The 8,848-nt window shown below is 37.2% G+C and overlaps 1 protein-coding gene across 3 annotated transcripts in view; it reads left to right on the top strand.

The window, feature by feature from the left end:
- Slf2 (SMC5-SMC6 complex localization factor 2) overlaps positions 1-8,848 on the top strand; it is a 46,243-nt gene that overhangs the window by 307 nt on the left and 37,088 nt on the right. For 2 of the 3 annotated variants that reach the window (XM_010626373.3, XM_033761467.1), the window contains exons 2-5: positions 2,410-2,453; positions 3,180-3,916; positions 5,348-5,405; positions 7,532-8,508. In XM_010626373.3, coding sequence (XP_010624675.1) covers positions 2,410-2,453; positions 3,180-3,916; positions 5,348-5,405; positions 7,532-8,508 — 1,816 coding nt within the window. The remainder of the gene's footprint in view (positions 1-2,409; positions 2,454-3,179; positions 3,917-5,347; positions 5,406-7,531; positions 8,509-8,848) is intronic. The other variant, XM_010626374.3, reaches the window with a different exon arrangement.

The following is an 8,848-nucleotide window of genomic DNA, read 5'->3' as shown; positions in this document are numbered from 1 at the left end:
GGGGGCTGCCGGGAGCGCGGCCTCCGGTCCCGCGATCTGGTCGAGCGGTAGCAAGGGTCCGCCCCGGGCCGGCCCAGATTCCAGTCCGGGAAAGCTGGACCCGGGGCCCTAACTGTTGACGCATGTTTAGGTCATTTTGTGCAGTTTGCAGGTCTGATCCTGGTGGGTTAGTATTGAGAATTATGTAAGAAGTGATGAGGAAAACTGTACGTATTTATAGTCCAGTGTACACGATAATTCATCACTTAAAAGAACATACAGATTTGAAATGTGATTGTTTTCTCTTTCAGTAACTTTATACCTCTCCAAGAGACCAGTTTTTTGTATAGATCTTGTGGGAGCTATGTAAAGATGGGAAATTTTATCAAATGACATCCTCTGACAATAAAACATGTTTACATTCTCTATGAACTTGGTACTGTCTTTTTTACTTTTAAGTTCAAAAGCTTGTAGCAGAAGCTTTTTGTTAAATGTATGTTCTAACACCGTGGTGCAAGTCCACAATCCCTTATCTTAATCTTGAAAGTCAGAAAGTTACAAAAGCCGAACTTACTTCGGTAAGTTTAGCACCACATTTTACTTGGCAGTCAAATTGACCAGAACTGATGTCAGCTGTTCACAATTTTTATTCCATTAAGTGTGAACATTCATAGGTTTTGCTGGAGAAATAATGATGGGTTTGATTACATGTGGCATCAGGCTCCACTGGAGGCTTTACATAACATTTAAATTGTCCTCTTTTTAAAATCCAGTAAATTAATTCTAACACAGTTTGGCCCCCAAAAGTTTTAGATAGGGGTTTATAAAGCTGTATGATTGGTATTAGTAACCATTTATAAGTAAGTAATAGACATATCTGTGCATGTGAATTTAGGGAGCAAATAACACTTGAAAATTACACCTGTGGTTATTTTTACAGGTCTCTTGTGTATTTACCCAAAGCTATTTTTCTCTTTCTGAAATATTAAATGAAGAGCCTGAGAGCTAATACTTCAGAGAAGAGTGTTACATTCAGTAATCAAGATAAAGACATGCTTAACTATAATCTTGCTTTGAACTAGTTGCATCTCCTTCGCTAGTAACAGGGCCTCAGGCAGACCCATCAGTATTTCTTCCTTGACTCTGGTATAGTTAATTTCCCTAATGCAATTTATTTTTTTGTAAACAAATTATATATTTTACCATAAGCTGTCATTCATATTCATCTCATTATCACTTAGATTATCTACCAACATCTCAAACAAACATGATGGGCTGTCAGTAAACCTGTGCACTGCTCTTCTAATGTGACTGAAGTGTACGTGATGTAGAAAGGCCTTGATCTTGGATTTGGGCTGTTAAGGTTTTCACTCAGTACTTCAGCCTCAACATGGATAAATGTTTGGAGAAACCACAAGTTTCTCTTTCAGGAAAATAATACATTTTCACAAAATTTGCCAGAAAATTAATTTTTTCTTCTCCATATGACATCCTTCTCTGTGGCTGACAGCTGAATACATGAAAAATATGAGAATACAAATTCTGGTAATGCGATCCTATTTCATTTTGTGCCCACTTGAGGGAACTAAAATCCTTAATAAGCAATTAGCTTTAAATTTATTAACTTCCTTCCACATCTCTGTCTTATGGTTCTCCTAGGCAGTGTGTTATTTTTGTGAATGTCTTACGGATTCTTAACAAAATTTTAAGGTGAGCATGGTGGTTCTTTGGGAGGCTGAGGCAGGAGGATTGCTATAAGCTCAAAGCCAGTCTGGGCTACATAGTGAGTTCAAGGCCAACTTGATCTTCACAAGACCCTGTCACAAACAAAACCAAAAATGAAAAATTAAAATTGAGACACTAGTTGTGAAGACTTAGGTCAGTTTTTGGTGTTACTCAGATCAACATCTTACCTTAATGTATGGAGGGTAGTACTCTTTGCCTAGCACATTCTTCTTCACCTGCCTCCCAAGATCAGCCAGATCACTCATTGCCATTCTACCATCTGCTATGCTGTTGTTATCAGTGTCTGCTCAGGCTTTACTCCATTTTTTACAATCTCCATTTTATACCAATCACTGGAGATCTCAACAAATTAAATTAGCGCCTATCTCTTTGAGGTCCTTCGTTCTACCATGTAGCTGTGTGTCGGTATTAAATAGCACTCTCCACCAATTCCCTGAATCTACACACCAATCTCACCATATATAAATTATATAAATTTCACTCGCATTTTTATAAATTACAGAAAGTGATGAATCATTTTCAATTTTTATAGCATAGCAAAGTCATTGCCATTATTGGAACTTAGTTAAGCCAGATGAGTTCCAGCCTGTATTTTATAAATCTGATATTCTCCATTTAGTCTGAATTATTGAGATTTTATTATTTGCTTATGTGATCCCATATTAGTTATGCTTTTATTTTCAGGAAGCAGTCAATTATAGATTTCTTCAAACCAGCTTCAAAACAAGGTATGCAAATATTAATACATTTTTTTGTGGGCTGTTTTGGAGGTGAGAAGGGAGATGGATTCATCTTTTAAACTTTTATTGATTAAGCACAGTGCAGGGTTTTAATGGAGATGCAGTTTTTTTAATAAAAGAGTTCTACACCGTCTTTTTGCTGTTCCATGTTCTTACAATTAAAATATTCCAGTCCATAATGTTTATAATGCATAGTGTAAATATTCCAGTCCATAATGTTTATAATGCAGCTTTTTTGTTTCGTTTTTTCTCTTTTTTTTGGTAATGGGGATCAAACTTGGGTCCTTGCACTTGCAAGGCAGGCGGCGGCACCACTAAGCTAAACCTTGGCCCTTTTCTTGAGGCAAAATCTTGTTATGTAGCTTAGACTCACCCTGAGCTCACTGTGAAGTCCAGGGTATCCTTAGGCTCATGGTAGTCTTCCTGTCTAAGCCTGGCACATAATGCTTAGTGTTTTGATTTTCTCATACAGTGACTTAAGAGTTACAGGGATGCTATGTGCTATAGCAAAAGGGAGCTTTATGTAAGACTTAATAAGCTATGCCTTAATTTCTCTTAACAGAGTATGTGTGTCATTACCCGTGTAATTTGCTTTGAAAATTTGTGATTGCTTTAATACAGTTTGTATTTTAATAATGCAGATCAATATTAGCATAAAGCATCAGTTTGATACTTTAATAACTTGTAATTTGTATGTTTCAATTGGCTATTTAGAGAGACATATGTTGGATTCTCCACAAAAATCAAACATCAAATATGGAGGAAGTAGATTGTCCATCACAGGGAACGAGCAGTTTCAAAGGAAACTATCCTCACCAAAAAAATCTAAACCCAAAAGAATGCCATCAGGAAAAAGCCCTATTATAGAATCTTTGATGAAACATGTTAAAGAGCACCATAAAGATCGTGGTGTACACAAGTCCCATCAGCCTTATATGTCATTGGTCTCTGAATATTTTTCCAAAGGAACGAATTTCAGTGTTTCTCATTCATGTTATTTGTCTAAAGAGATGAAGACACTGAAGAAAAAACATCGGTCTCCAGAGAGAAAGAAGTCACTGTTTGTTCATGAAAATAGCAGGGAGAAAAATGATAGAGATAGAGGAAAGACTAATGCAAACTCCAGAAAGCCAACCATGGTGAGAGAAGCTGACATCTTCAAGGGCAGCTCTGCAAGTCTTAGTAGCAGAAGCAGTGTATCCAGGCACCACCCAGGAGAAAGCCCACTGGGAACTACTAGTTTCCAGAGGTCACTAGCTTCATATTGCAAAGAGCGAGAATTAAAGAAGTTGAGAAAGGAGCAGATGAAGCAGAAAATCAACTCAGAAAATTCCTTCTCAGAAGCAAGTAATCTTTCTTCAAAATCCACCAGTCCAAGAAGAAAATGTAAACCAAGGCAGGAACATAGTAAACAGAATGATATACCTGGAAAAAGTAATCTTTCAAACTTGGTACGTGCAATAATTACTAAATTAGCCTTACCTCTACTGTATCATTTAGAATAATTAATGTATGACAACTGTTACATCACATTGATATATTTAAGAAAATTTACAAGTTGAACATGGGCTCTTTAGATTTCTTCCTCCCTTCATTGAATTCAGCGAAGTAGTGGTTTTTGCTCCTAATTTTTTCAGACCAGGATAAAGCTCTTGTTTAATCAAGAAAGTAAACGTTTGTCCCTTTAGGTAAGTATAGTCATTTTTAGGTTAGGATCTACTGAAGGGAGATATTTGAGAAACGGAAAATTGAAAAAGGTTTTTTTTTTTTTTTTTTGGTACTGGGGATTGAACTCGGACCCTTGTGCTTGTGAGGCAGGCGCCAGAACCACTGCCCTAAACCCCCAGCCCCGGAAATATTTTGGCATAGGGGCTTGTCAGAATTGCAGTCTCAAATCCCACCCCAGATGCACAGAATCAGAGCTAGTGGAGGTAGAGCCCAACAGTCTGCTACATTTACGTGAAAGTTTGAGAATCCCTTGCTTAGATTAGATTATATAGAGAGCTTAAATAATTGATTATAGGTCTGAAGAGTCTGTCCATAAACATTTTAACCACTCCAGGTTTTTTTTTTAAACAGACTGGACTTAAGGTAAAAGTTGTCCCTCTACTCTGGAAAGTCAGAGCAAACAATGGAAGGTCAGATGTCAAGAAAGTGCTCTGAAATTTTAAAACTAGATTGACCAAAATAAGCCAAATTATGACATTCTAGGAGTGGGTAAATTACAGCATTGTATATTTTTGGAAGATGTAGTTCCTGAGGCTTATAAAAAATTTGATGCCTTTACTAGTGAGATTTGCTAATGATAAATAGAAGTTAGTAGAGCTGGGGATTTAGCTCAGTGGCACCATGCCGCCTTGCAAGTGCAAGTTCCCAAGTTCAATACCTAGTACCAGAAATAAGTAAATAAATACAAGTTAGTAATATTTGGTCCATTTTTATAAGATTGCAGTGCTTGGTGATGCATCAGCTCTTACACAGGCACTGAAGAGTTCAAGTTATATCATCTTTTAGTTACTAATGTAAGTCCCTAAATTAGCATTATAAAAGCTGATTTGATACTTTTTAATGGTACAGATGTCTGTGTGTGTGTGTGTGTGTGTGTGTGTGTGCGCGCACGCGCGTTGTTAGGGATTGAATGCAGGGCCTTGTGCATACTAGGTAAGTACTATGCTACCGAACTACACCCCCAGTCCATGACTTTTATTTTATTTGCAGAACTGGAGATTGAATCCAGACAGATTGTCAGATATTTTAGAATTTAGACTTTATCTCTTAACAGGTGATTTTTTTTATTCAGTGTAGAGATTTGTTTAAATATTAACGAAGAAAAGTTCACATCTTTACAGCTTGAAATTCTTAATTTTTTTCTTTCCTAACAGGAAAATGGACATCTCTCAAGAAAGAGATCCTCTTCTGATTCATGGCAACCTACTTCAGGTAGAATCAAAATTAAATTTATAAATATCTAAATAGATTTGCATCTTAATGGAACTGCTTTTTAAAATAAACTTTTTAAGAATATGAACTTCTTTTCTAGACATGAATTGTTTAAGATTAAGTTTGTTAAGAGAATAAAGAATAGTCCCTGCATTTAGTATGCATGAGGTGTGGTTTGTCTTGACTATTTTTTTGCTTTCAAGAGTTTCTTACAGTGTGTTTCTCATATTGATATTCAGTGTTGTGCTTCTAACTCTTTGGCTACATCAACAACTCGTAATGTTAAATTCTTGGGATTGAGATCTTGTTATGTTGAAGATTCTTATGAGTTTGAAACTGTTCATCATGATCCAAAACAGTTTTTCCTAGTGTATAAGATATAAATGTGCCTGTTTTTATAATATTCCAAGGACATCTATAAGATAATTTTTACTTTTAGTAACTATATAATGTTTTGGGGGGGTCGTATTATAGCTTTGTTACTGTTTTTCCTCAGTCCTGGGGGTGGAACCAGTGTCCTCACACATTCCAGGCAAGTGCTTTGCCCCTGAGTACCACTAAGCTATACCCATAGGTCTAGTGAATTTTTAATGAATAAATAATCAATGAAATATACTTTTAAGCACAATATGAATTTTTAAAAACTGGTTAAATATAGTTGCTTGTTGAATATCTGAATATAGTTACTAATAAAAGCAGCTTCTCTTAGTCTTATGTCTCATGGGTCTGGGGTCTTGTCTCTACAATGTAGGAAGAGGAGTCAGAGAAGACTAGTGTAAAGGGAAAGTGATTTTATTGTAGATATTTCAGGAAGCAACACAAAGCCACTTGGGAACATTGGAGGTGCTCAGAGCTGAGACACCACCAAATCTGGGGCGGTGGTCCTGTCTCCACCCGCCAAGGGTCAACTCTTGATTGACTGGATATTGGGCTTGTTGCTAGGGGTTTGGTCTTGTGAGCTAATAGTGGAGTTTGGGTAGGCATGGCAATCTGCGCTAGCAGGGGACAGTGCTGCCTACACGGGCAGGTGTCAGAACCACATACTGTCGGCTTCAAACTACAAAGCCACTTGAAAACTGATTGCTTGTTGCTGCTCATAGTCGCCAGGGCCTACACTTTTCACCCTCTATAAAGGGCCAGGGTCTGCCCCAACATTAGATTCTAGGGCTACTGCAACAAAATTCCAGCACTGCAACAGAAATCACTGCCTCACAGTTCTGGAAGCTAGAAGTCCAAAGTCAGAGTGGCCAGAGGGCGGTGCTGCCTGTGACAACTCCAGGAAAAATCCTTTAACTGTTCCCAGTTTCTGATGTTGGCCTGAAATGCTTGGAATTCCTTTACTAGAAGTCATATCATTTCAGTCACATGGAATTTTTTCCTTGGGTGTCTTCACTGTTATCTCCCCCTGTATGTCTGTCTGTTTCCAGATTTCTGTGTTTAAGGACAGCAGTCATTTTGCATTGGGACAAACCAAAACCTCAGTTTAATTCAGTCATGCCTGTAAAGATACTATTCCCAATTAAGGTTATATTCTGTGGTATAGGGGTCAGAATTTGAGCATACCATTTTGGGGGCACACAGCCCACAGCATAGCTGAAGACAATGGAAATACATGAGTGGGAAAAGATGAATGATAATTACATAATGGGTACATTTACTTTTAATGAGAAATTAAAATTTACCTTCATCTACGTATCCTATATGTGTTTGAAGGTACATAATTTTAGATGTGAAAGTGTTAAAATTTCTGGGACCACGTAGTCCTGAGCTTAATTTTATTTTGAGAAGAAGTACCTTTGGAATTGTTTCACTGGTACAAATACCTGCTTGGTTGTGTTTTAGGGAGTAATACTTTTAACTCTATTAAGGAAGTATACTTTTAATAGATTTAGAATGGAAAATGAGCATTTATCATTAGCTTTAAATTTCTGGCCACCATCATTTATAATTTGGGAGATAAATGACAGTATTCTCTTTATCCAGTCTGTATGTCATGAATAATTTCAATCTAAAACTTTCAGAATTTGATTGTTTTGTCAGGGTGTTCTAGACAGTAGGTGAATAACCTTTCCTCAGATAAGACGGTGTACTTTTTCACTAATCTGACAAAAATTAAATTTTACCAGGCTCTAAGCAGAATAAATTCCCTGACAAAAGAAAAAGGAACTCTGTGGACTCAGATCTGAAAAGTACAAGAGAATCTCTGATACCAAAAGCAAAAGAGCCTTTCCTTGAGAAGCGTCCTGATGGATCACATCAGAAAGAAAAATTCATAAGACATATCGCGCTGAAGACGCCTGGCGATGTACTGCGTTTAGAGGATATATGCAAGGAAACAAGTGATGAAATTGATTGCTCCTCTACAGGCTTGGCACCTTCAAATTCTGGCCACCATTCTTCCAGGAATAGTGACCAAATCCGAGTGGCAAGTACCAAAGAGACTAAGATACAAAAACCCCATCTATCTTTACCTCAGGAAAAATCTACAAGTAAAAAAGCTGGCACCCTTCAGAAAAATAAAACTGCTAGCTCTGAGACATTGAAAGAGACAAAACCTCTACCTTTACTTTCCCATGTTTCAAGTGCTGGTTCCTCTCAGGTACCATTAAATGCTAAAAATTGCTCTCTTCCAGTTCCTAAGAAAGATAAAGAGCGTTCCTCATTTAAAGAATGTCCTGGCTATTCTGCAGTATCCTCCAAGCACAAAGAACACAAAGCAAAGACTAACAAGACTGATTCTAGTGTGTCTTCAGGGAAAATTTCCGAGGGATCTTTGTGTGCAAAATATGGCACCCCTACCAAGTCTTCCCTGGAAGTTGTGCCATGTAACCCAGGCCCAACTGCACCTTCAGATAAAGCCCCTTCTGATAAAGAGAGTTCAGGAAACTCCAATGCAGGTAGCAATGCACTGAAAAGAAAATTAAGGGGTGATTTTGATAGCGATGAAGAAAGTTTAGGTTACAACCTAGACAGTGATGAGGAAGAAGAACCATTAAAATCACTGGCAGAAATAATGGCCTTGAACTTGAGTCAGACTCCTACAGCTGCAGCAAAGCCTCCTGCTCTTGCGAAGGGGCTTCCATCTCAGTCACAAGACTACAAAGTAAGTAATTTTGTAGCATTTATCTTTACTTGAGGAAAAAGATGGATTCGTGAAAAAGGATAGGTTGTTAAAATTTATTTTAAAATTCAGTATTTTTACAGCCCATAATTAGGACGATAACTAGTATAATTCTTGGTGGGTAAATTAATTTCCTATATCTTAATAGTTTTATTACTGTAAATCAGTGGTCTCCAAACTTTCTTGATGACACACACATTCTAAGTAAAAAAAAATTTTGAGCATGTACCCCTATTTATGTGTATTTGTAGATGTATATTCATGTACCACTATAATACTATGTACTTTCTGAAGCATATGCAAAAAAAAAAAAAAAAAAAAA

Source organism: Fukomys damarensis, unplaced genomic scaffold, assembly GCF_012274545.1.
Source record: "Fukomys damarensis isolate Sample0158 unplaced genomic scaffold, DMR_v1.0_HiC HiC_scaffold_8, whole genome shotgun sequence".
In the NCBI taxonomy this organism is placed as follows: domain Eukaryota; kingdom Metazoa; phylum Chordata; class Mammalia; order Rodentia; family Bathyergidae; genus Fukomys; species Fukomys damarensis.
This window is presented reverse-complemented; position numbering and strand designations above follow the sequence as displayed.